This window comes from Perissodus microlepis, chromosome 15 (genome assembly GCF_051167445.1).
Source record: "Perissodus microlepis isolate ML-2025 ecotype Zambia chromosome 15, ASM5116744v1, whole genome shotgun sequence".
NCBI lineage: Eukaryota > Metazoa > Chordata > Actinopteri > Cichliformes > Cichlidae > Perissodus > Perissodus microlepis.
In genome coordinates, this window is record NC_140475.1 from 18,952,346 (window position 1) to 18,978,715 (window position 26,370).

At 38.6% G+C, this 26,370-nt stretch overlaps 6 protein-coding genes across 9 annotated transcripts in view; 1 reads left to right on the forward strand and 5 right to left on the reverse strand.

Annotated features, from left to right (window-relative positions):
- Positions 1-1,416: 1,416 nt before the first annotated feature.
- On the reverse strand, positions 1,417-6,332 carry c15h1orf198 (chromosome 15 C1orf198 homolog). Its single transcript, XM_084953946.1, has 6 exons — positions 5,986-6,332; positions 5,194-5,244; positions 4,986-5,111; positions 4,517-4,684; positions 3,797-4,150; positions 1,417-2,640 (listed from the first exon to the last, which is right to left on the reverse strand). Exons 1-6 carry the CDS (start codon positions 6,289-6,291, stop codon positions 2,584-2,586), a joined length of 1,062 nt encoding a protein of 353 aa, XP_084810072.1. The 5' UTR covers positions 6,292-6,332; the 3' UTR covers positions 1,417-2,583.
- A 1,463-nt stretch (positions 6,333-7,795) lies between these two features.
- On the reverse strand, positions 7,796-11,163 carry LOC146372054 (gap junction Cx32.2 protein-like). The gene is made up of 3 exons (XM_084953869.1): positions 11,074-11,163; positions 10,092-10,225; positions 7,796-9,052 (listed from the first exon to the last, which is right to left on the reverse strand). The coding sequence occupies exons 2-3, from the start codon at positions 10,218-10,220 to the stop codon at positions 8,393-8,395; spliced, it is 789 nt and encodes a 262-aa protein (XP_084809995.1). The 5' UTR covers positions 10,221-10,225; positions 11,074-11,163; the 3' UTR covers positions 7,796-8,392.
- A 1,272-nt stretch (positions 11,164-12,435) lies between these two features.
- Positions 12,436-14,708, reverse strand: gja13.1 (gap junction protein alpha 13.1). The gene is made up of 2 exons (XM_084953860.1): positions 14,489-14,708; positions 12,436-13,883 (listed from the first exon to the last, which is right to left on the reverse strand). The coding sequence occupies exon 2, from the start codon at positions 13,853-13,855 to the stop codon at positions 13,004-13,006; it is 852 nt and encodes a 283-aa protein (XP_084809986.1). The 5' UTR covers positions 13,856-13,883; positions 14,489-14,708; the 3' UTR covers positions 12,436-13,003.
- Positions 14,709-16,019: 1,311 nt separating this feature from the next.
- On the reverse strand, positions 16,020-20,130 carry LOC146372056 (gap junction Cx32.7 protein-like). Of its 2 annotated transcripts, none has more exons than XM_084953486.1 (4): positions 19,915-20,130; positions 18,981-19,132; positions 18,781-18,873; positions 16,020-17,017 (listed from the first exon to the last, which is right to left on the reverse strand). In XM_084953486.1, exons 1-4 carry the CDS (start codon positions 20,024-20,026, stop codon positions 16,412-16,414), a joined length of 963 nt encoding a protein of 320 aa, XP_084809612.1. In that variant the 5' UTR covers positions 20,027-20,130; the 3' UTR covers positions 16,020-16,411. The 2 variants fall into 2 exon arrangements, with proteins under 2 accessions (XP_084809612.1, XP_084809611.1); XM_084953485.1 differs by having other exon boundaries at positions 18,688-18,873; positions 19,915-20,124.
- Positions 20,131-21,020: 890 nt separating this feature from the next.
- On the reverse strand, positions 21,021-25,468 carry hsdl1 (hydroxysteroid dehydrogenase like 1). Its single transcript, XM_084953487.1, has 5 exons — positions 25,016-25,468; positions 23,741-24,186; positions 23,145-23,228; positions 22,783-22,938; positions 21,021-22,597 (listed from the first exon to the last, which is right to left on the reverse strand). Exons 1-5 carry the CDS (start codon positions 25,233-25,235, stop codon positions 22,526-22,528), a joined length of 978 nt encoding a protein of 325 aa, XP_084809613.1. The 5' UTR covers positions 25,236-25,468; the 3' UTR covers positions 21,021-22,525.
- A 251-nt stretch (positions 25,469-25,719) lies between these two features.
- tbc1d32 (TBC1 domain family, member 32) overlaps positions 25,720-26,370 on the forward strand; it is a 92,198-nt gene continuing 91,547 nt past the window's right edge. For 2 of the 3 annotated variants that reach the window (XM_084952538.1, XM_084952540.1), the window contains exon 1: positions 25,720-25,807. The gene's annotated coding sequence lies outside the window, so the exon portion shown is untranslated. The remainder of the gene's footprint in view (positions 25,808-26,370) is intronic. The other variant, XM_084952539.1, reaches the window with a different exon arrangement.

The window sequence follows — 26,370 nt, forward strand, 5'->3', positions numbered from 1 at the left end:
ATGGAAATGCTTGCATCAGCAGTAACAGTGGAGCTACTTGTTACTGAGTTCATGTTCAGAACTTTTGATCAGCTGTAAAACAGCCTGTTTCAGTTTAAGTGTTGTTTTCAATAAATTGCATGCTCAACAAAAATCTTTTGTCTCACTCCCATTTCTTTTTGTTGCATGTTGAAGCTCTACTTGGAACCTTGTTAAGATCCAATCATGCAAAACATAATTTCTTAAACTTTTGATTAGGATTGTATGTTTAGAGGCAGCAGCCAACCAAGATAATGTGTGTCTGTAAGTACCTGTTTGTACACCTGTGTGTGAGCGCAGTTATGTTCATAAAGTTTCTCCATGTAAGTATTTAATTGTGGGTATGGGGAGCCATAGCCCTGCCTTCCAGGTCATGAAGTAGGCATGGTGGAGACATGGGCCCAAGATATTCAGAGGCCCCGCAGAGCACAAGAGCCCAAGGAGGACCACCGCAGGGGCAATCGTGCCACCTACCTAGAAAAGGGCTGAAGAGTGTCCCGGATGGGGGTCACCTAGCAGCCACTGTGCAGAAGCCACAAGGGGCTGCAACAACGAGCCCGCAGGCTCCACCAGCAGCTGGCTACGCCAGGGCAGACCGAGCCCCAGGCCCAAAGACCCGAGGGCCCTCCATGCACCGGAGGAGGCCCAACAGAGCCAGGGGGACCAGGGGCTTTTTGTCATCTAATATTAGTTTAAGTAAACTATAATAACCATGCTTTTTTGCCTGGACACAATAAAATTGCTAACAGCCTGTTCACTTAATATAAAGATTTTTGAAATCTATACAAATATGCCTTAATGAAGCTTTAGATGACCATTGGACTAAAACAGGAAAGCAGCTTTACATTTGCTGTACAGACTTTACTTAAGTTAAAAAAAAACAATTTAGGTCCATCAAACCCTAGCAACACTGACAAATGTTACTTTACCTCAGTGCGAGAGAGCTGAGTAGCTATGCCTACACCAGCCCTTCACAACATACATAATGCATGAAACAGAATATTGCTCTTGCTTTCCTAAAATACACGCTGCATTGTGGTTGCTTTGCACCCCGGAGGGAGATGGTAGATTTAGGTCTAATGATTCTGAACGGGGCTGATGAGATGTTTTATCAGAGCAGCACAAAACTTCCTTCAACTGCAGCATCCTTCTCTCTCCTCCCTAATGACATGATGGATTAGGAATCATAGATGGAGAAACACCGAGTTCTTTTTCACCACTTTTTCTGTTGTAGGTTTTTACTACCATAAGCTACTGCAGTGACTCCTTCCTTTTCCTCCACATGGAAACTTTCATCATCATGGTCTTTACTATTTGAGGAAAATATTATTTTTGGGTGTCATGGAGCCATTAGAAAGGAATGTGGTTCGTGATAGAATGAAAAAGATAAGAGCCAGGTTTAAGTACAATTTGTTTATTTCCTTCCAAACTGTGACCCCAAAATGCATGAATGTGATGCACGTGTGTAACAGAAGATACAATGAGCAGATAAATATAGAAAACCATGTACTAAGCATTACATGTAGATCTGACACAAGTGCCACCAAACACTATAAGCCTGCCCATTTACCTACGACACAATAGTTGAGTGTGAATCATTTCACACTATGCACACTAGTTTTGTTCAGCATTATTTTGAGGTCAAAGGTGAAAGTTAGGAGGTGTGAAAGTGTTGCCAAGTAGCTGAATCCATGCAGGACATCTGTAACTGGTTCCCATAGCAGCCCGGACATACAGCCCATGACTTTTCCATGACTAAGTCTGAGCACTTCCCAGTTCTTCCCTCCTGTGTGTTTTTTTCCAAATACCAAACAGAACAATGCTGTGGTTTCTATTTAGCTACATTTAAACCAACCATCTATTTCTATGTACGTATAAAAGCTTTAAATACATTCTGCAGTAATAAGAGATGTAACGGTAAAATCCCAAGATTTTTACTGTAGTAATTGCACTGTGTGGGTCAAGACTGCAACATCACGCGCTACTCTAAATTTCTTAGGTTTACAGGAATATATAAGCATAAATAAAAAGAACATGAGCAATAAAGAATAACAAAAAATATTAACTTAAACCTGGATATGGGTTTAGTGTTTTGTTCCATGTTGACGAATAAAACTGTTCATTTGATAGACTCGTGTCTAGGAGCTACGTGTGAAATCAACTGTGCATTCACAACACATGTACACAACAGAATCATCAGGTTACTGCAGCAGGATTATGTGACCAGCGTGTACATCAGATCGATAAACTTATTGATTTCAATTTTTCTCTGAGTGGATTTCCAACAGACTTCATATCAAGTGGAAAATGTGGAAGTGTTTGGCAATTCTATGGACTTGATCCTATTCTAAGAAAGGAGAGGGGGAAAATCCACCAGGAAAGGGGCAGTGAGATAATGTCTTAACTACCCACTGAAGATGATTACAAGAACATAATGTGGTTATTTTTAAAAAATGGTGTCTCCTAAATCTAGACGTGGATGTCTGTGGTCATGGTAGTGTGGTCCTTCTTTAAAGTTATGATGAGGATGACTCATTCAGAGCAGTGACTGGGTCCTGCTGTGGTTTACCAGTTGTCTAGGAAGTCGAATCCGGTCTTCAGGATGTTGCTGCTTGTATTAAACTGAAAGGAGAGAAACAGAGAGATCCTGATAAATAGCAGTGAGGTAGACTGCGTTTGAGCTATTATTGGGCTACCAACGAAGAAGTCATAAAAGACAAAGACCTTGCTTGGTAATGCCCCTCCCACTGTCCTACTCTCGCTAAAGACTGGCTGACACGGGAGGCTTGTCAGGTGACATGGACCTCACATGGGCTATTAAAGCTTGGGACTCTTTCTTTAATTGCACATGGCATCAGCCCTCTTTAGGGTTTGTGTTTGCCTCATGTAATTAAGCCAGTTTGTGACAGTTTGTCTATCATATTTTTTTAATCATCTCTGTCCTGTTCAAGCCATTCAGTATTCTACCTGCACGCTTCATTACTGTCACTGGGCTTTGTATTTTTGGCTTTTTTGCAAACTGCATTGTCATGCAGCTAAAGTCCTATGTGATTAGGTTCCAACACAAGACCATAAATAACATATTAGTCTTCTGTTACAAAGGAAACAAAGGTGGTCGTGTTGGAGAAAGGCCAGGTTTGAAAGACCAGTGATGTCTCTTGGCAGAATAAGTCGTACACTGTCATTATGTGGCATCTGCGTCGATCCTGTAACACATCAGTCTGAAGCCTTAATACAGAAACATGGGTCAGTAATAGACTTTAGCCACTATGTCCAACACCAACAAAATGAAAATGTAGCAACTACATGTTAATTCTCAGCTCCAACGTTATGACACAAAATGTCAAGGTTTGCTGTTAATATCCAATATCAGGTTTCATCCTTATCAATAACACTGAGTCCTCCCTTTAATGGAAAACTTATGTTTGTGTCAGTACAAACAATAATGAAGCAAAACTAAAAACATAACCATTTTCTGAAATTAAGTTTTTTTAAAAAAAAAAAAAAAGTTTTCTAAACTATACATGTAAACCCGATCTTTAGAAAGCCTGGATCAGGTCAAGAACCAATATTATCACGGGCCTGTAAATACTGGGATAAACAGATACGGTATGACCTTTTTAAAGCATATCTCATGCCCGGTCACCTTAAAATCAAGCAGCAGGTACTTCAAAGAGCTGGGCCTTTTAGTTTTAACTTTAGCTAGTGTTTAATAAAATCCAAAGCAAATGCTTAATTCAAATGTACTTAGTACTTGCAGTCTCTAAACGGAACTTACCTGGGTAAAGGTGGGGCTGACGTCAATATTGGCTGAGCCCTCTTCCTCCTTCTCTTTCTCCTTCGTGACATTTGAAGGCTTGGACACCAGGTTGGAGGCGAACATTTCATCGACCGTGTTGCTGACGGATGGCAGGGTGCTCTGAGATCTCTCCCAGCCTGCATTTGTAGATGGGACGCTGATAGGTGGGGGCGGGTTTGGAGAAATGGAGATGGATGCCGGGGTTGCGCTGACAGCGGTGGGGATAGGAGGTGGTGGCGCAGGAGGCTTGGGTGCTCTATGCTTGGTGGACCTAGTGGGAGCTGGAGCGTGGTGCTCGGCAGTTTCAGGCTCCTTGGGGCTGACAGAGCTATCCTGTGGGAAAATGTAAAGAAAGCAGCATTGAAGGATAATGTTCAGAAACAAACCTGGCATCAATTTTACATTTTCTTTTCTTTCCTTTTTAAACTGTAGCTTGTTTACATTTGCCATCTGCTTCTACTCGTGGAGGCGTCACTGATGCCAGATATTGCAGTTTCAGGCTAGATTCTATTTTAAGACACAGTCTGATAACACATGTTAAGGCTGGAACTTTCCATCTGTTATTTATCAGAAACGTTACAGATCATAACAAATGTTTTTGCCTGAGAATTCGGCATCATCCATAACCTTTTTTGAAGAAGTTCCAACCTTCAGATTGTAATCAGTAAATGGGATGTGATGGTATTTTTACGTGCGTACCTGTCGGAGGTAGGATGGGAGGGGTTTCTCTCCTTTCTCTATAGACTTGATCTGGCTGGGGGTCAGGGACTGGAAGTCAGCTTGCTCACCCTCCAGCCTGGACCTCTCAGCACTGATCTTCCAGAAAGATGACTCCTCTTCTGGTCTCCGGCCCTCGCTGACCGACACCTTCCCAACCACACAGAAACAGTTATGCACACAGTCCTGCATTCTTAAGATACTGTGAAGACCTATTTTAGGTGTTCTACTTAGCTCTTGTTAAAAATGTAAGCAAAGGTGAAGGTTTTTCAGAAAGAAATGTATCTGAAAACTTTTTTTGTACACAAAATTAAACAAACATCGCCACATCCACTTTATGCTCGACTATTGCAAAATTTTCACTCATTTTACAGTCCTATTACAACACCAAACACTTCCCTTCCAAATGTGCATGCTGAATCTCTGCTTCAAACATGAGGCCCCATCATACCTTTGTTCCTGCTGCACTCTTGCCAATCTGACCGGAATGAGTAACCTTCGCCGCTTTTGAGTCAGACTGGGAGGATGAGATCCCCTGGTCTACAGGGCCTGATGTCAAGCTGAAATCCATCTGACTCTGAAAGATGCGAATGACATGTAAGGGAGGATATACTTTATGTATCCAGAAAACATAGACATTCCTGTTAATTTATTTTTACCTTTGTTTCCCATGAAAAAGGTGCAGAATGCTCATCCTGCCAGGTGATATCCTAAACACAGAAACACATGCTGTGATTAGTTTCAGCTTACACAGTCATTGTGCTCACTGCCCCCATTTAAGGGTATTTATACTAGGTTAGCTGGCTAAAGTAACATATGATGTGTGTATTTTCTATAATCTAGCGCCAACAAATACCTTGCCTATTGTAAGACTTCCTTTTGATACACTGGTTTATCAGTTAAAAGGCAACAACTGATACTTCCTACCTGCCAGTTTTTCTTTATAGGAGTTAAACACTTGTCAAAATCTGCTCATAGCAGCCTTGATATCATTTAAAAAAAAAAAGTGTTGCTGTTAACTGATGTGTATGTTTTGATGCTTACTATTATAAAACAGTAAATATGTTATTAGTTACAAGTATTTAAGGCCCATAAAAGGCGAACTGTCTTTGCAAACTCTACTTTTTTTCTGCATTTATCTTTTACAAATCAACGATTACATTAATAATGAAACTCGCATAAATACAGTGGCTCTTACCATATATAAAAATAAAGCCAATGTCATTTTAAACCCTTTAAAATATACAATGTTTCACTGTTAAATATTTCTATTCATTATACAATGACACAACACCATATTTGTCGCCAGCCGTCTCGCCACAGTGACGTTTACCAACATATTTTCGAGGCTACGTGGCTCTCGTTAGCAGGCTTTTCTTGTTAGCGGGCTATCCTCGCCCTAAAACACACCTTAAACACACAAAATCCAAACTCTAATGTCTTTTAAGTACCTCTTCTCCGAAGTGAACTATCTTCTGACCCGTTTGAATGAGCATTTTAGGGTAACAGACCACTTCTTCACGCTCAACTCTGTGCATAGCGTATCGGGCTCGGATATGAGGATCCATCATCCAGTTGTCGATGGCGTTGTCCTGCTCTTGCGGCGTCATTTTCTCCCAGGACGAGCCGTGCTTGGCTTTGATTTTCTCCCTCTCCTGCATTATTTTCTTTGCCATGGAGTTGATGGAGGAGAAGTACTCCAACTTCTTTTCCTCCATCCTGTGGGCATCGAGCCCCGCCACGGTTGCGGCGGCCATCTTTAACTGGGGCCAGCTGTTGTTATTGTGAGAAAGAGGAAGCCGGTACTCGTCGCTGAGTGGGCGTCACCATAAAATCCATACGGCACCACTGGTCAGATTTAAGGGCTAATAGCGCCATCTAGTGTTCTAGTGTACGTGTATTTGTGACCGGCTAATCTCTCTCTCTCTCTCTCTCTCTCACCGTGTATATATATATATATATATATATATATATATATATATATATATATATATATATATATATATATGGCAACCTAATACATATATATGTATTAGGTTACATATATATGTATTAGGTTGCCAGCCATACATAAAGGGCCAATACATAAGAGCTTTGTACATGTACATTACTAGATATATTAAAATGATCAACAGGGATTAGCATAACATAGCATAAAGGCACAAGTTGCACTGGATAACATAAAGAGGAAGATATAAAGAACATTAGTGGACAGGGTAGTCAACTTACCTCATTGTGAAAAATGTTTATTTCTTATAAAACAAGCTGTATGGTGATTTTAATTGAGGATTGCCTAAGTAACACAATGATATTTTTCACCCGTGGTTCTCTTTTATGTGGCTCATATAAAATAACACAGTAAGAACACACAGCATGACTTATCTAAGTAGTGCTTTTTCTAGTCCACCTCTTTTCAACACAGTAGGCCCACAGCAACAACTCTCATTATTAAGAAGGCCTGTGTAAGTATAGTTGGATTCTTTGAGCACTTTTCTTTTCCTGCATCCTTATGAATTCTGCTTCATGTCTTTCCTCAACCTCATGAAGTTGTTTTGGGGGCTATTCAAACGCTTCATGTGTCCATTAAACCTGTTGTGTGTTGTTGACCACTTGGGGGCAGTGGGAACAAGCTTTAAAAGCTGGGCTTTATAAGTTGTGGCCAAATTTTTTTTTCTTTTTTAAATTTCCTTTATCTATTTACCCATCTTATTTTCCACATACTGCTTATTGTTACACTTATTTGCCTTGTATGTCTACTGTACAAACTAAACTGGAATGACTGACTGTTAACTTTCATAATTTCAAATAAAGTAAATAATAACCATTTTTAAAAAAAGTTGTGGCAAAAACGTCGGCAAACTGCTGTTTCTTTACTCCTTTAGCTGCTATGCATTGATTTTAAGAACTGCAAAGTTAAATCATGTGCATGCTTTATTCATCTAATCCATATGGACGACAAATAAAGAACCCCAGAGCTGCAACAGTCATTTGCATCCTCTTTGTAAAGTTACAGAACTTCATAATCACATACTACTTTTAATTTGATCTAATAGTCTACATCTGAGTATTGGTATTTATTTCTCCTCACAGATCTGAAATTTGTCCTTGATGTTTTACTTCTTCTCAGTGAGTCATTTATAATAAATCAAATGAAAGAGTTTCCAAGACAAAGATAATTAAACATAAACAGAATTTTAAAACAAAATTCAAAACATAAAAAATATTTTTTCTCAATAATATTTATTAAGATTACAGGTACAAAGACAAGCTACATGAAGTCACATATATTAATATATAAACATCAAAGCAAACCATTTTAAATGACATAAATGTACATTTCCAAAACATCCATGTCTGTAAAATCATCAGTACATCAGAGAAACAAAGAAAAAAGACATTTATAAAGCAAAGTAGTGCTAACAGTCATACCTTCTTAGCGCTACAAAATGGCTTTTAGTAAATGCAAACTGCAGCAGTTAAAAGATATCAGCAGTGGGTTCAGAAATCTAGTCTTTAAATATTTAGCCCATGTAGTCAAAGGCCACACATCAGACTTTTCAACTAATACCAAAACATGCACCTGTAATATTATGTACAAAACCAAAAGTAAGTTAAAAAGAGACAAAAACAATTTACTCCAGTGACAATATACCAAACATCAGATTGTTTTAGATGTTTCAGATGTGTGAGTTTATTGCATGAATTTTAAGCATTTAAAATAAATAGCTGTGAAAGATGTTTGTTTTCCTTTTTTACAAATGTGTGCAAAAGCTTCTTGCAATGTATCCCTATTAGCCTCTTTGTTATTTGCCCTAGTTAACTGTTCAAATACTGCACATTGGATCAAAGCCGCACTTCTCAGGCTGTGCTGTGACTGACATCATTGAGGCTAAGTTTCTGATTTTTCAACATGGTGTCACTGGTGAAACGGGGGTGAAGGGGAATGGCGGTCATCGGCACTGTTTTGGCCTTTCGTCTGGATGAGCGACAACACAGCAGGTAGAAGATCTCAACCACGTTGAGCACAAGGGACAGGCAGGATGCTACCATCATGAACATGATGAAGATGGTCTTCTCAGTGGGTCGAGACATGTAGCACTCAACAGTGTAGGGACATGGGGCTCGGGAGCATTCAATTAGTGGGTCCATGACGAACCCATACAGATAATACTGCCCCACAATAAATGCTATCTCCAGGAGGATCCTGAACACTATGGAGACCATGTAGTTTCCCAGCAGATTACCTTTAATCTGCACCTTTCCTTTCTCGTTTGTATACTTTGGAGCTTTTGTTATTTCACTGCTAGAGTGGGTCTGTATGTATTCTCTCAGCTTTTTCTCTTTGTGGATGACATGCATGACATGACCGAGGTAGATCAGTGTCGGTGTCGAGACGAAGATGATCTGCAGGACCCAGAATCGTATATGTGAGATTGGGAAGGCGTGGTCATAGCACACGTTCTTGCAACCAGGCTGTTTGGTGTTACAAACCATCTTGGACTGTTCATCACCCCAAACCTGCAATGTTCAGATGACAATGTTTATTATTATTAAAAAAAATTTTTTAAATTAAGGTAGTACATTTAGTCACACAGCAGCACAAATCCTATACACTGAAGTGCAAAATCAATGTCCTAACATATAGTAAGCAAGCTGATTTTACTTAACTTTCATACTAGTTTTATAAATGAACTCGTTTTACAGAGTTATCTGTGCTTTTTTAATTGAATAACTGGTACACTTGATTTGCCTGAGTATGAACAGTGCAGACTGGTAGATGGAAAGAGTCACAGACCTGGTACAACTTAGGTTAAAATAATTGATTTGGAAATTTTCTTAGCTTAACCAAATTTTCTAAGTGCATTTAACTTGTTCAGTATGCATATGATCCATATGTACATATAAAGACTATAATATATATAACAATTATGAAGTTAATTTGAATTATTCTCATCTTAACTATTGAAATAATCAAATTATTACAGACCACTGCATTGCGTTTACACTTTTAAAACAACAAACCAAAAATATATTGTATATTTTACATATTTTGTAAAGTATTACTCTGTACAATGACCAGGCTATAAAATAGAATTAGGCTATATATCTAGAGCAAGATCAACTTTAATAATAAAACTTCAATGTACCAAACCAGTGTTTTTTCACTGTCAGTGCAACCTAGCAAATTTATATTCAGAAAAACGTGTAATTCTCATCTATCTATCTATCTATCTATCTATCTATCTATCTATCTATCTATCTATCTATCTATCTATCTATCTATCTATCTATCTATCTATCTATATAGATATATATATATATATCCACTGTAATCCACTGGTTGTGAAGAAAATTTACTGCTATCAAAGCATTATTTGAATTTTAGTTTCAACGCTGTTTTTATGCGGACTTTTGTTATACCCACCAGAGGGCGTTTGTTTGTTTGTTTGTTTGTTTGTTTGTTTTTAATCTGAAAGGCCAAAACTCACAAAAGTACCTAAGGCATGTGAGTTATGTATAATTCTTTCCCCCAAAAGATGAAAAAGTAAAAGTGGACCTTCTCTGCTCCAGCTCCAAGGATCATGATCCTGAAGATGAAAAGCACGCTGAGCCAGACCTTCCCGATGACCGTGGAGTGGGACTGGACCTTATTCAGCAGCGAAGACAGAAATCCCCACTCACCCATGGTTTCTGAAAACAAATAAAGATCCTTAATGACTGATAAGATGTGAATAAATTTGAAGTTTCATCAAATCTAGCCTTCGGCAGACCATTTAGAAAATAAATGTTTTGCTGAGGAGATCATAGTTTGTTTATTTAGTTGTTGCATATGCAGTACACTATATTCAAATTATATCTAACTGAGACAAAACCCTGAATTAAACTGAAATTTTAGAGTCAAATGACTAAACTGGCCTCAAATTTTGAGTCTTTCAAACTTATAGATTGAAGTATTTTATTATTTAAATTATTAACTTGTAGTTTGTTATAATCAATCAGTGGAAATGGTTAAACATCACCAGTAGCAGCAGAAAGTCTGCCCTGCTTCTAAGACAATCACATGTACTACTATCCCCAGTAACTGTTTAGAGGTTAAAGTAGGAGCTGTGGAATAAATATATTTGATTGGATTTTAAACAAGAATGTACAAGCAATGGATGTTTGTATATGGCTTTCACTATATTTTTATCATATGAAAGAAAAGCCCTTTAGTGCATTAACAGCATAATAACTGCATATCACTGATTTATCCAATCTGAGAAAATACAGAAAAATGTAGTTAATCAGATGTTTACTGTCACAGATTATGTATAGTGTGTCATTTTGTCTCACTAACATACACTCCCTAATAATAATCAGTGCTCATCAGTCAACACATGACAAGATGCATCTTAAGATACCTTAATAATGAGATCATGACATTGTTTGAATCTTATTCCAATATATTTATTAAAAGTTTAGCCTGTTTACAGTTTATAATTAAAAATAAATGCCTTGTAAATGAGGAGGATTTTTAAATAAGTCATTCTGTAGCTTACCTTTGAGTGTAACAGCTCTTCTTGCAGACAAGCGAATCAGTCACCAGTTGTAGAGCTGAATGGCAGCGAGCGTACCAAACCAGACTTGTCTATGATACCTTGAACTTTAGATTAGATGGAGTTGTGCAAGCGTGTGAGCTGTCACGTTGTCATGACATCTGGAAATGAGAAATCTCATGTAGACAAAATTGGGCTGAACATGGAAAATGTTAATGATTGCCAAACCTTTAACCGCTTGTACTTGATTTTTTTCCCCCTCTGTATTGGTTTCATAAGATGATACAGTGGTAGTTATCACTGTATGATAAGCTTCTTTAACATTTCGAATTCAACGACATTTGTCAGTTATGCATTTTTAGTCAAACAGTAACAGAGTCAACGACTAAACGGTGCAAAGAGATTACAATGAACATGAACGTTCAGTCAAGCAGTGACGCTGCTGCATTTTGTGAGGACTCATGTTCGTTTTGTCATTAAAAAATGCTGAAAGTCCGAACAAACTGAGTAAGTTTAGTATTATAAGCTTCACAAAGACTGAGATATTGAACTGAAATATGCTGAGCTGATATATTTGATCTATAATGTTCCACTTTCTTTCATTTTTTTCATTATATTTTTATTTTATGTAGATGTTCTCATTGTCTTTAGATAAACTTTGAAAGAATAGCCGGATCGATTACCAGTCAACCTAACAGCCGCACCCCATTCTGAAGAAATACCAGATTATAGATGAAAAAATTAGTCAGTCGCCACATGATTCATATGTAACATCCTTGTATTAAACAATTATTTACATAAGTTTAGCCAAATGTAAAATTATTGCATTTCAAAATATGTTAAACAAAACTATCAGCTATTATCACTATTATCAGCTCTGGGAGGCTTTGACTGTCGTTATTTGCCAGTTTCTACACACTGTCACTTCAACTAACGCCACTTAAATGGTCATTGCACTAGTTTTGCACAAACTGTAAATACTACTTGTCTTAAATTCTCTAAATATCGAATACTTTTTTCTCTTTTTTTCTCTTTATCATTATTATTACCGCTATTTTCTGTTATTTTCTTCTTAATTTAACTGCACACTTCTATATGCTCATGTAAAGCTGAGGAGCACGAGCCAAAGAACTTCATGGGTAAATGTGGCTACACTGTTTATCTGTACATGACAATAAAACTTGAAACTTGAAACTAGAAAAACTAAAACTAAAAAACTAATGAATAATGAAAGTAATTATTAGTTGTAGATATGAAGTCACACAAAATGTGTGTAAATCATGGTTTTTCAAAATAAGGGCTTATGAACTGAAAAGTGTGAACATCTAAAGACAAGAGATTGATAGAAGCAACGTTTCTTCAAGTTCAAGTCATTTATTTCAAACAAATAAGCATACAAAAAAGCTGCTTACACATAACAAACAACATCATTTTTATCTTTCAGTAGGTAAATCAACTCATAGAAAATGAACAAGACAATAACTTAGAGAACATGACTGGGCATACAGACAGTTTTTCTCATTAAACTGTTACAATTTTTTTCATGTTGTCAGCAGAATACTGATGGCAGGATTACTAGTAGTTTACTGTTTATTTGACAGTTTTCCTGCTATAATCTACTTTACAGTAAATTGCTGTATTTGTTGATTTGCAGTATAGAACTGGCAGCTAAAGTTTGCTTGTATAATATAAATATGTTAGTATTGCACCTTTTTGTAATAGATTTTCAGGCATATACAAAGGAATGGAAGAAAATACTAGAAGAATATATAAGTAAAAATACAACAATGTATTCTGTGAAGACTTTTCTAAGCACATACTAACATATTAATGCAGAACGACAAAGCTTTTCTATTGTCTTTCAGTCCCTTGGATGTATCTGAATGCAGACACCGAGCAAGATAATACATTTTAATTGTCACAGACGTGGTTTTTAATGACCGCTCAGGAGCCGTTTCTCATCCTTGGCCCCATCCAAGCTCCCTGCAACACTGTGGCTGGCTTCAAGATCTGCATTCATCCTGTTCTGCTTGAGGGCTTCCTCTGCAGTTGGCCACCTTGGACCTGAGAGGCTAGCAGGATATTCTGGAGAGGTAAACTTATGAGGGCGACGTCTACACCTGACCCTTTTGCAAATCAGGTAGAACATCTCAATGACGTTCAGAACCAGAGAAACACAGGCCACCACCAGCATGAAAATAATGAAGATGGTTTTCTCTGTGGGTCGAGACATGTAGCACTCAACAGTGAAGGGGCAGGGCTTTCTAGAACAGGGGAACATGGGGACCATGACGAAGCCGTACAAATAGTATTGTCCCACAATGAAGCCGGCCTCAATAACTATCTTGACCGCAAGCTGGGTCAGATAGCTCCCCAGTAGATTCCCCTTGATTTGCACCTTCCCCCTTTCATCTGTGTATTTGGGCCTTTTGCACTGGGTGCCACCAGGGCTGGAGAGCAGCTCCCTCAGCTTGTTCTCCTTGTGGATGATGTGCATGGCGTGGCCCAGATAGATGAGTGTTGGCGTGGAGACAAAGATGATTTGGAGCACCCAGAAACGAATGTGCGAGATGGGGAAAGTATGGTCGTAGCACACATTCTCACAACCAGGTTGCTGAGTGTTGCAGACGAAATCTGACTGCTCATCACCCCAGACGCTTTCAGCACCTGCACCCAAAACCATGATTCTGAACAGGAAGAGGACGCTCATCCAGATCTTGCCAATCACAGTGGAGTGGGACTGGACTTTTTCCAGCAAGGTTGACAGAAACCCCCAGTCTCCCATCTTTAATGACAGTGTTTAGCCTCTATTTCTGAAAAAAGAAGGCAAACGTTGTAAAGATATAACACCACACCTTATTTCCGAAACATTAACTACAACTTATTCTTTAATCAATAAACTGCTGGTGAATGAAAAGAGCTTACAGCTCTTTAGATAGATCATTTTATCTCCTAAAACCTGAGAAGGAAGAAGAAATTACAGTATTCTGACCCTTGAGCTTTTGGATCAATATTTTCCACACATAATCATTAATCATTAGAAAACGGAAGAACAAGAGACTCAGTGTCATCAGACAAATGAGTAAAAGTGAAAAAAAAAACCTTAAAAAATGTTTTTTTAAAATAGGTACATGCAAATTTTTATGCATACAGAAAATTAAGCTATAATATGATTAAAACTATACCATAAATAAAATTAACAAAGAAATCTGATGCTGTTAATGTAGTCAAAAAAAAATAGTAATTATAACTGAAAACTAAATTAACAACCAGCGATGTACTTACGATAAAGTAAGAAATGAATCTTTAGTGTCCTGTTTAATGTCTTTCTCGAAAAATTCCAATATAATAACAATTTTCTCTAATTGATAAAATGATCGGTTATCTGAAGCAGAGGAGAGAAACTGTTACATCTTACCTGTTGATCTGCTCAGAGAGGACTGAGTCTCGTTGAGAAAGATCACCAACTATAGTTGGACCTTGGATTTCTGTCCTCTGATCAGCGGCTGAGTTATGCAACACACATCTGTGAGCTAACAAGAGCAGGAAAAGTTTAAGAAACACCAGACCAAGAGGGCAGCGGGTGTAATAATTGACAAGTGTTCAGTTCAGTTGTGTCAGTGAACCGCCACTAAAGTTTGAAAATAAATAAAATAGGAATGTGTGTATGTGTGTCTGTGTGTGTGTTTTCATGTATTTACATTTTTTGTGTGTGTTATATACAAATGAGGAAGAGGAGGAGTAGCATGATGAGTAACTGTATTAGTCTGAATTGGGAGGTTAGTTTGAAATTTGCACTCTATGTGAAACCATTAATCATAAATGTGTCAGAAGAGAAGAAGGTCTTCTTTCAGCTGCACAGTCGGCGAGCAAGAGATGCCACTTTAAAATAGCACTGGAAGTTGAAAATAAGGTGCATGTGTTCAAAATATATGTATTTATCAATTTCATTTATTTGTGTATTTCACACACAAATGAGAACTATGCACATGGATGATGAAGTACTGTGTAATTCCCAGTTGGGAGGCTAGATTGGAATTTGCGCACCTTGCTAAAACATTTGTTGATTTAGTCAGAATTGTGTCTGATGAGACTGTAGATAAGGTTCAAGTAGATGAACTGGTAAGTTTAGTGACTCACAGTAACATTCATAACCAGCTGTTTCCTGCCAGAATCATCAAAACATCACACCCTGCAACCAGGAAATTAGTCATAATCTGTGGGATTAGAAAAATTGTTTACTGTCACTTTTCTTATGCAGGTCAAAAGCTAAGCTAAAGCTAAGTGGTAGTAAATTAAGTTTTGTTAAGTTTAGGCAGAGATAGTTTAGCTCTAATCTTTTTTCTGTTTCTTATAATTGTACATTTTTCTGATGCTACTAACAACAAATGTGGCTGCTGTGGCTCAGGCAGTAAAGGAAACTGCCTATTAATCGCAGAACTGATAGTTCAGATGTGCAAATAAAAACACTGAACTAACTACCAAATACAAAAGGAATTGTCCATTACATTTTAAAGAATAAATTGCATATATTTTTTTCATTAGATTCAATAAACACTAAGTTTTCAAAAAAATTGAATTTTCCAGCTTTACAGGGTTAATATATTTTAGGTCATTATCCAGATCCAGATTTCATCAGTTTTGTAAGCATTACACAACTGCTACTCCATATACACAATTATACATTAACGGTCCAGTTTTAATTTAAAAAAAAAATTAACTAAAAAAAAAAAAAAAAAACAACAAAAAAGCAAATGTTAATATTGTGTTTATGTATCTTTGTAAGAACTGGCAACCTCTCCAGAGTGCAACACCACCTCTTATCTCATGACAGTGTGAATAAACGCCAGCTACCCATGATGCTAAGCTAGATAAGTGATTGAGAAAATTGATGAATGGAGGTTTTGTTCATTTTAAATTGAGGAAATTATTGTACGGGACACTGCACATAAAAATTATTTGAACATTTATTATGTTTGTTCCATTACTTTTACATACAGGGTGGTTCATAGTATAAGAACAGGACAGTTACATTTCAGTCACATCTGAGTCTTTATTGAAGGTTTATTGAATCAGTATTAAACATTATTAAAGGTATCAAAAGTGGAAAGCAGTTCACTGTAATCATGTAATGTATTAACAGTAAACTCCAGTTGACTATTGTGAAAAAAATGTCATTTTCTGCAGCCCTTTGCATGTGACTGAGTCTTGTTTGCAGAAGCTGGCCATTTCCCTCCCACCTGCTCTATTTAGTGCACACACAAACACACGTCTCCAAAGCCTCCAGAGCATACAAATACTGCCAGGAACCGCATATACAACCTATTGCTGGGCTTATACGTCAGATGTGGATCTCCCCCATGTTGTTGTTCTCAGGTGATCCATTTCTAGGAGCCTCACTGACTCCACTTGTGATGCCGTTCACCCCTAACTTTCGTCCTTGCAGCTCCAGCTCCAGGTTGACATAATTCTGAATCATCTCGTCCCGGTTTTTAAAAGCCTTCCTTTCTGAGGGTGGAGGAGTCACTGGGGTCACAGTGTAGTCCTGTCTCCGCGCCATGCATTCCTTCACAGCTTTCACACACAGATAGAACAGCTCCACCAGGCTGAGGACGAGGGAGACACAAGCCGCCACCAGCATGAACCAGATGATGACCGACTTCTCTGTGGGCCTGGACAGGAAACAGTCCACCTTGTGCGGGCAGGGGAAGCGGGTGCAGACATAGCGTGTCTGTAGGGAGAAACCATAGAGAAGGTACTGACCCACGATAAACAGAACCTCGAGGGCAATCTTGGCCAGGAGATGGAGGACGTAACTGCGCAGGAGGCGGCCACGGATGCTGATCTTGCCACTGTTTTTGGTGTACTTGGGAACTTTATAGGCCCTCCTAAGGAGCAGATTGGTTTGGTCATCCAGCTCTTCCTGCTTCTTCATCCTTTCCTTCATCTTGGATTAGAAAAGCAAGAACACAGAGTTAGACATTTTCCAGGAAACAGATAAACCTTAATTCTGGCAGTGTGAACAAACTCTCACAGTTCCAAAATGTTCTGCCAAAATATGGCTGAACAGTTACTCCAAACTGCCACACTGTTCCAAGCTGTGTTTTCATTAACATTTTGGCTAAATGTATGAACACAATATAAAATATCAGAGCAATGTTAGCATATGGTGGAACAGCTAATAATGTGCGTTGGAGAAGCACTGAGAAGCTTTTTTGTTTCTTTAAACTAGCACTAGAGATTTGTCCTGCTAAGAAAACTCCTTCTTAAGCCATCAAGAAATGGTTTGACTATCAATCCATTGTCTTTCGCTTCCAGTTCAGGGTTGCGGGGGTGGGGGCCTGGAGCTTGCCCCAGGTGTCCACCCGGGACAGGTCGCCAGGCTAACATATAGAGACAGAAAGCTATTCACACCTATAGGCAATTTGGAATCACCAATTAACCTAACCCCACTAAGTACATGTCTTTGGACTGTGGGAGGAAGCCAGAACTCATGCAAAAACAGGGAGAACATGCAACCTCACACGGCACAGGCCTGGCCTGATGCTGGAACTGAACTCAGGACCTTTGTGCTTTCAGGCAACACTGCGCCGTCATGCTGCCCCATCCAGAGTGCACCCCACCTCTCATCCTAAGGTAGCTGGGATAGACTCTATTCCAGCTACCTTTCATGGGACTGCCACCCAGTCCCATGAATGTTTGGCCACCAAGGTGAAGAAAACATGAAATCAAATGTTGTGTTTACACTGGATCATTTCCAGCAGGGCTTGTAATATAAGCCCTTTGCAGGTTCCTTTTTTCAGCCAAAACAAAAGCTTTGGAGACTTAAGTCTACTAGCTGCACATTACCAGCAAATGTTACATTGTAAGTTTGGTTTATGTTTGACTTGGTTAGCCTGCAAAAGTGTCCAGGTCTTTATTAGCAAGTTATTTACTCTAATGGAAACCGGAAATATGGACAAAAGCACTGGACCACACCTCTTAATGTTTGAATTTTCACTCCAAATGCCACAGGTGTATAAATTCAACCACCCAGCCATGTAGTCTGCCTTTACAAACCTTTGTCATTCTAAAGAGATCACTGAATTCAAGTGTAACTGTAACAGTAAACTACTGTTGCAACAAGCCAGTTGGTGAAACGTCTTCCCTTTCCGTATTCTTGCAAAATAGAAACAGACTCAGCAATAAGTCACCAACACTCTCACTTACTCGATAACTACAGAGCTTCAAACCTGGAGCTGTTCAAACCTCTGGCATTAATATTGCAAAAACTGTGTGCCAGGAGCTTCATGGCATGGAGCAGCTCCTGTAGTCAAAATGTGTTGATGTCCCAGGGCTTTATTCCAAATATTGTTGCCATGTTAAAGCACACATAAAAAGACATACTCATAAGGTGGAAAGAATAAAAGCTGTTATGTCTGGGATGAAAAATAATGACGCCGTCTTAAGCTTCCTCTTTAAGTGATAAACATTAATGCTAACGATGACGCAAATTAACTTCCCATAAAGGGTGCTAAAAGGATCTTCTCTTCCATGCATTTGCCACTCCCTTATAGGTGTGGCATGCATGACAAAAAGCAGTGATACAATTGTACTGCACGTACTGCAGCGACACACCTTCTTTTCAACGTGGATAACATGAAGGACGTGACCAAGATATAACAGCTTTGGAGTCGCTATTGCAATAATCTGAAGAAACCAAAAGCGCACGTGAGAGATGGGGAAGGCCAGGTCATAGCAAACGTTCTCACAGCCGGGTTGCTGAGTGTTGCACACAAAGTCAGACTGTTCGTCTCCCCAAACCTGAATGAGATCAGAGGAAAATTAAAAATGTTATTTAAAAAAAAAAACACCATAAAGCTATAATCCTGGTTTTCACTCAGATATGTCCTATAAAAACAGCACCAAACCTTCTCAGCACCAGTTTGCAGGACCATGATGCGGAAGATAAAGAGCACCGTGAGCCACACTTTGCCGATCACGGTGGAGTGGCTCTGCACTTTATCCAGCAAGTGGCCCAGTAGATCCCATTCACCCATTTCAATCACCAGCTGTCCTGCTTCTGTTAAAGAAGGTACAGATGAAATAAACACGGAGGCAGATAGACACAGCAGTCGAAGGCAGTCATTTCTGAAGGGATACGTGGGTGATCTCAGACGTGTATATATTATTACAGAGAGTATTTTGTAACCTGACTTGCAGTTGTTAAGGTCAGAACAGACAGCCTCACTCACAAGGCCAACTTTTTATCACTTCTTGCAGCCTTGTGACTGTGCAGATAGAGGCCACGGCTGCTGATTTCAAGTCTCCAAAACATACTTATCTGCTGAACACTGAAACCTTAGCCTTGGTTACCGCCAACCGCCGCCAAGCATAATTCAAAGAATTCCAGAAACTGAGCTTAAACTGTTCATAAAGAAAGTTTTTGCAGATTTCATTTTAGATGATGATTTTAAAGCTGATACTGTTTCACGCAATATTCGGTGACGCTTCTGTGGCTTTTCTAGCCCACATTGCATTATCTTTGGATTTTAAATTACTCTAAATACATGATTTTTTGCAGCTGGCTTGAAGTTTTGCCTTTGCCAGCTCTGATCCACATTTGCATGCTTACTTACACTCAGTGTCTCATAACAACAACCATTAAATAAAATTCAATGATGAAACGCAGTTATCCTTGCATAATGGTACAAATAAAACCCAAGTCATAACAGAGACATACTCCAACATCAGTCCATTAACTATTATTTTTCTACAACATGTGCATCATTATCACTGATTTTCTTTCTTTCTTGAATGGTGAAATCAGAGATAGACTGCATCTGTATATAAAAATCAACTTACCAGCTGACCAAACTGAAAAATTGAGAAGAAAAGGTGTCTGAAGAGAGCAGTACCTCAAGAAGATGAGGAGAAGAGAAAGTGAAGAAGAAGCTGTCCTTGTTTTATTGTTCATTCAGCGACTTATCTGGAAGGACACCATCCTAACCACAACAGCAACTCCTTGTCTTAACAACAATTCAGACGTTCTGCTGAAGTGTAACCAGTCATTGGTTTATAATATAATTTCATTTTTGTTGCATTTCAGCTTTGTTGGACAGTGAAAAGAGAACGTGATCGTCTGCTGTACGTTTTCTAATTCTTTTTAATATTGGGAAATAAAGGAAGATTCAGGAGATGAACTAATGCAGAAGCTCGTAAGCATGACTGACACTTCAGGGAAACGGTGTGAAAAATGCGGTTAGCTGAAAACCAAAATTAAGAATTGAATCATATGTAAAAGTCCCTTAAATGAATCTTTCAGAGCTTCCTACGCAAGTGAAACATTTTCTCAAAATCAACAGTGTTTAAATTTTGTTAGCTTTCCTGTCAGTATTTCACTAATGTCCATAATCCATGTGGTCTTTTTCAAATTATTGCCCCAACTGTGAAAAATTGCACACGAGAAACTGGGAAAAAAACTCGATAACCTCTCTGAAGGAATGACCTTTTACCTAGACTTAGCTGTATGAGTTTTTTTTGCTGTTGCTTATAGTATTTTTGCTCAAGCAAATGTTCGTCTTTTCACCAGCACAGTATTCAGACTCTGGCGTCATATTTAAATCCTACCAAAGAAGGGTTTGCACAGCACCGTGTCTGTTTACTACAAACCACCACACTGCGGGTTCATGAGGTTTACAAGTTTCCTCTAAGGTTTACTCTGACCCAGGTCATCTGTGGGGGTTACAGACTGAACTCTGGAAGCCTGCATCGTCTCTGCTCTGTAAATAATTTACTCCGTACTTACACTTTAAAGAGAAAAACAAAGCCTAGCCTTCACCTTATTGATCAGTCATTGTATCAGAGAAGACAAACATGCACAAGTAAGGCAGAGGGCTCAGGTTTTATAAAAATATGGTTCAACATAAAAGACAAAAGTTACAGTACACATATGAAAACAACGTCACAAGTAATGTTGGAATGGAGGAGTTTTATTGGTCTGATTATGTGCTACAATAACACACATATTTCACATTCCAGCAATCAATTAACATAATTAATCTCAATGTGTTCAAATATCACACAAATGATTAACTAAAGCAGACCTATTATATTTTTCCACATTCGTTTTCTCATATATGTGCTGTAATAGTTTAGGTTATTCATTCCAACCCACCTGCTGTTCAAATCTTGTGTTTGTGAGGGACAGCCAATTAGTTGGCTTGAAAGGAGGAGTAAAAGTGGTTGAATCAGTAACGAGATGGAAATTAGCATAACAGGTCCACTTTAAGCAAAATGCTCTCATATCAAATGTCTTAAATATTGTTTCTTAATAAAATAAAATACCATAAACTTTGGTACACCTTTAAATTGGAGATGCTTGAATATCACACTTCATTCACTCGTCACACACTTATCTGTATGTAAACACTTATATATATATATATATATATATATATTTTTTTTTTTTTTTGCAACAGATAAACACCACACTGTATTGTAGAAAGCTTGACATTTAAACTCTTTGTTTGATTAGACCAACAAATCAAAAAAGCCGAGGATACAATCTCGGAGCAAGAACGAGTTGAAATATAAACTATTTTTTTTTACTTTCAACAAACATGTTTGTAGCATCTGGATGAGGTTTCCCATACAGCTTTTTTACACAAACACATCGATGAAAAGGCCATCACATATTATTAGCCTGTTATCTTTGTTTTTGGCTCTGTGTATGTGTCAGATGGGCGTGGTCAGAGCAAAAAGTTTTTGGTTAGAATGAAGTCACATGGATGTAGATTAATAGCAGATAAAAGCAAACCTTATCACAGTGCAAGTCAAAATACTTTCTTAAACGTATTCTTACATCTAAATCAAGCCTAACTTCTTAAATTTAGACTTGTGTATTTAGTGAATTTGTTTATACTCGTTTCACTTCGGCTGTGTTTGTTTTATATTGCTCTTATTTGTCTCACATTTAAGGTGAGGCTTTTGACATTGTCTGCACTTATACACAATGTTCTCTTCCACTGAAGTGTTTCTGAAGATACACAGGAGGTAAAATGAGTTTCACTGCAAACTGAATGGAGACTCGTATAAAATGGTTTCTGTGCACAAGACCAAACAAAGTCTTATTGTTAGGCTCCAATAATAATTGACAAGCTTGTAAATCTAACCCAAACACAGGTCTGGAAATAATTAAGGTTGTCTGGCTTCAAAGTAAATGCTGGATGTCACAGATTCATCAGAACCTAATCTAGTAATGCAGGAGCAATGTTGAAAAAATGTTTGTACTTTTACTCATCATTTTAGATGAATTCCACTGCAGGTTCTTTATTAACTAATACCCAATCAATAGAAAGAAAACGGTAGTGTCAGCCTCATCAGAGCATCAAAGTTCAACAGATTTAATAGCAGAAGAAGCTGGAATGCAACAAGATTCGTGTAACAACAAGACCCAGTGCGTCAGATTAAGCTCTTAGCTTGAGCTAATGAGCACTCGTGATCCGAGAACCCAGATCCACTCTGGAATGCATCTCATCAATCCGTACTGTGAAGACAAAAAGAGAAGAGAACAGGATATGGAAAAAGTATTTAATGTTTTCAATTCTGGTTTCACAAAAGCTTTAACAGTATCAGAGATCATCTCACTCAGAGTAATATACTTCACATTTTTTACATTTTCTGTGATGCTGTCAAAATAAAAACTGATGACATGATTTCATTTCAACTGACCTGCAGGGTATGAGGCCAATATCCTGTGGTCCTGTTTGAGACTCCCAGAGTGGAGATGGCATGGCGAGCATAAACTTCTGGCTTTGGTACAAACCAGCCTTCTCTTCGTGATGGTGATGAAGATGATGATGATGGCTGCTGCTCACTTGAGGCTATCTAAATGGACATGGACAAAGATGAAGTTAAGCAGCTTGATTTCATCGATCTCCCTAGTTTGATAGCCAATTTCATACATGACGTGCAAACACGACAAGCCATACATTAGCAACTATCAGAGTAATAGCAGTGGGGATTGTGGATCCAGCCAGACTTTTGCTGCCAGATTTCAGGTCTTACAGAACAGCTACTGTTAAGATATTTACCTGGAAGGGGATCAGACTCTGAACGAATATGCCTTTGCTGCTGTACTCAAGGTGAAGAGCTCTTGACAAATGATCCAGGTATCCCTGAATTGTCAGAAGAAAGGTTGCTGTTGTCAGGAAAAAATAATGTTGTTGTGACTGGGACTATAGCCAGCACACAGAAGAAATGGAGATGACAGTTCAAAAACCTACATAATTTACTTTAAAGAGTGGCTCACTCTGCTGATTCTCAAACCTTTTTCTGGCCGACACTACTTTACATACTAAAAAAAGTTACATTTTTAATCAATCATTAACAAACAATCAAGGTTCAAAACTGAAAACAGAAGACTAAAACTTATTTTGCATAAATCCTGTTTGTTCAGCTTAGTTTTACAACATATTTTTCTGCAGGTCATCCACACCCACCAGCAGTGGATCTACTTGCCACAAATCAAGAACTAATACTTTAAGGGGATAGTAGTAACAACAGATCTTCAAATCGATCAGAGACATCAATGTGCTCTTCATCATATTACAAAGGATCTATACAGGCTATAGATATGTTTTACTGGCACGTCTCCATGCCTGCAGACTGTAACAGTGATTTGTCTCACAGTTGAGGCGGTGAGCGTCACTCTTCCAAGAAGAGGTCTGCAGCAGGCACCCGATGATATATTGACCACGGCACCTCTGCTGCGATCCACCATCCCTGGCAGAACCAATCGGGTCATCAGAGTAGTGACTGCAATGTTCCTATTCACCAAATCCAAGAGGTGCTGTTCGGGCACTTCAATCAGGCTCTGGGGTGAAGCCAAAGATTCATCGACACAGTTTACCAGGAAGCCAATATCTTTACCCCTCAATGCTTCTTTGATGGGCTTGCAGGCCACTTGGTCCAGGGAGAAGTCAGCTGAGACCACAAGAGTTTCCACTCCATAATTCTGGGAGAGGTATGCACTCATGTCTCTAACAGAGGAGGGATCCCGAGTGACAAAGATGATGCTGATGGCATGCCTGGCCAGCTCCTCTGCGTATGCTTTGGCTACAGGCTCCGATGCACCTGACAGAAGAGATGACAAAGTCATGCCAGAGAGAACAAAGTTTGCAGCAACATTATAGACATTGAACCAGTTACAGTGCTGTGAAAAAGGATTCGTCCCCTTCCTGATTACTAAGCTTTTTGCATATGTTGTCACATTTAAATGTTTCATCATCATCATCAAACAAATTTTAATATTAGAGAAAGATAACCAAAGTAAATTTAAAATGCAGCCTTTAAAAGATGATTTAGGACATTCTGCTTACTGTATTATGTTCTCTACCAGAAAATCTTGAAGTAAAATATCTGGTCATCAGTTCGTACCCTGAAGCTCAAGCACACTTGGGTTATACAGCAGAACAATGATCCAAAACACCAGCAAGTCCACCCCATAAAGGTTTTGAAAGGGCCTAGTCAAAGTCCGGATTTAAATGCTTTGGAGTGACCTTAAACAGGCCGCTCATGCTGGAAAACTCTCCACTGTGGCTGAATTAATACAATTCTGCAACGACAAGTGACCCAAAATTCCTCCAAAGTGATGTGAAAGACTCATTGCCAGTTATCACTGATAGATGGTACTTCTTGCTGTTAAGGGGGGCACAACCAGTTATTGGGTTTAAGGGCCAATTTTCTTTTTCACAAAACGCAAGGTAGGTTTGGATAGCTTGTCTCCCATTCACACATGCAACCATGATTTAAAAACTGCATTCTTTATATACTCCTGTTGACTTTGGCTATTGTTAATGAAATAGATTCATGAAATATGAATGTGAAAATATGAATTTAATGAAATAGGGTTTGCTTCAATTATGATATAACTGAAATTAACTCTGCTGCGGCCCATCCTTACCATAAACGACAGCCCAGTCACCATATCTCTGGGTCAGCTTCTTACTTGGGATCAATCTGGGCAGAAAATGCACCCTAACCAACGTGCAGCAGTCGCTCAGCAGGATCACTGCCCTGTTGGCCGTGTACAGAGCACCGACCAGCGCCAGGGTTTCAAAGTAAGAGTTGCACGTACGAGAAATTTCTCTGTACAAAAACTGAAAGCTGTCAACCGCCGCCATAGCCCACGCTGGTGTTGCTGAGATAATTTGCTAACTAAAGCTTATTCGGTGATATAACGCTGGGACCTGTACGTGATTAGGTTAACGAATACTTCAGACGTGTAAATGGAAGCTACAACTAACCCTACATAGTAAAATTACTAATAAAAGCTGTAAGAATTCTCGTTTAAGAAGCAGGTATGTCTCCTCTGCAACACCCGGTGAAAGCAGCAAAACATTGGGTCACGTGACAGTGTAGAACAGCAGTGCTGCATTCAAAACCGTAACAAAAAAATCCGTCTAAATACTTTCACCTCATGTTGAATGATTTTTAAACATATTCAATAAGGTTGAAATATTCTTTAATTATCACATGACAAACAATAAAAGCAAGTATAAACTCTAAAATTAACCCAAAGACAGTCTAAATATCCAGATTTTTATTATGAAAGCCAAATTCCGATTATCGTGGAGATACCATATGGGGGTCTCCCACAATGCACCACAGTTAACACTGGACGTTTCCATAGAGATACAGTTGTGGATGGCAAAGCGCTAGCTCGATGAAGCTCTTTTATATGCACAAAGACAAGGTGACTGATTTAAAAAGCTCTGTGCGTGATGGATTTCGTTTGCCTTCGTTGCTTTTTAGTCCAGCTTCCGTTTTAGTTTAATTTTGGCACTTTTGTTTTTCAGCTAGCAGTGTTTCAATAATAGCAGCGTCAAGCTAACAAGAGAAGGGACATATTCATTGTTGTTAGCAGCAGAATTAAACCTTTGGATTGCAGGACAAAATCAAATTGATTGTACCGTTATTTTACATTCAATCACACATTTACGTGGTGTACACTGTCATCATTGCTGTGATCGCCTGTTTTTCCAGATAGGTAGCCAATTTTCAAACCTGTTGGTGATGAAATTTTTTCCTCTTCACTAAATGAAACCGAGAAGGGGATAATGATAAAGGATGTACGTTTTAGTAACGTGCTGGAGGTAGAAATATACACATGAGCACGTTTTGGTTCGTCTGTTGTTAAGTAACTTAATCTGTTACCTTACAGAGTATTAGTTTATATAGTTTCCTGTTATTTTCGCCATTGGATGAGCAAATGTGTATTTTATGCTTTAGTGAATGGAAAGAAAAATGCCTCCTTTA

Coding starts and splice junctions, on each gene's coding strand:
- c15h1orf198 (XM_084953946.1), bottom strand. CDS start 6,291: ATGGCCGCCGCAACCGTGGCGGGGCTCGATGCCCACAGGATGGAGGAA. Junction 5,245..5,985: donor TAGTTCACTTCGGAGAAGAG/GTACTTAAAAGA, acceptor TTCTGTGTTTAG/GATATCACCTGGCAGGATGA. Junction 2,641..3,796: donor TCAGCCCCACCTTTACCCAG/GTAAGTTCCGTT, acceptor CTCTCCTTTCAG/TTTAATACAAGCAGCAACAT.
- LOC146372054 (XM_084953869.1), bottom strand. CDS start 10,220: ATGGGTGAGTGGGGATTTCTGTCTTCGCTGCTGAATAAGGTCCAGTCC. Junction 9,053..10,091: donor TTGGAGCTGGAGCAGAGAAG/GTCCACTTTTAC, acceptor TGAACATTGCAG/GTTTGGGGTGATGAACAGTC.
- gja13.1 (XM_084953860.1), bottom strand. CDS start 13,855: ATGGGAGACTGGGGGTTTCTGTCAACCTTGCTGGAAAAAGTCCAGTCC.
- LOC146372056 (XM_084953485.1), bottom strand. CDS start 20,026: ATGAACAATAAAACAAGGACAGCTTCTTCTTCACTTTCTCTTCTCCTC. Junction 18,874..18,980: donor TGCAAACTGGTGCTGAGAAG/GTTTGGTGCTGT, acceptor GATCTCATTCAG/GTTTGGGGAGACGAACAGTC. Junction 17,018..18,687: donor TTATCCACGTTGAAAAGAAG/GTGTGTCGCTGC, acceptor TTCTAATCCAAG/ATGAAGGAAAGGATGAAGAA.
- hsdl1 (XM_084953487.1), bottom strand. CDS start 25,235: ATGGCGGCGGTTGACAGCTTTCAGTTTTTGTACAGAGAAATTTCTCGT. Junction 22,939..23,144: donor AGAGTCTGATCCCCTTCCAG/GTAAATATCTTA, acceptor ATGTCCATTTAG/ATAGCCTCAAGTGAGCAGCA. Junction 22,598..22,782: donor ATTGGCCTCATACCCTGCAG/GTCAGTTGAAAT, acceptor TTGTCTTCACAG/TACGGATTGATGAGATGCAT.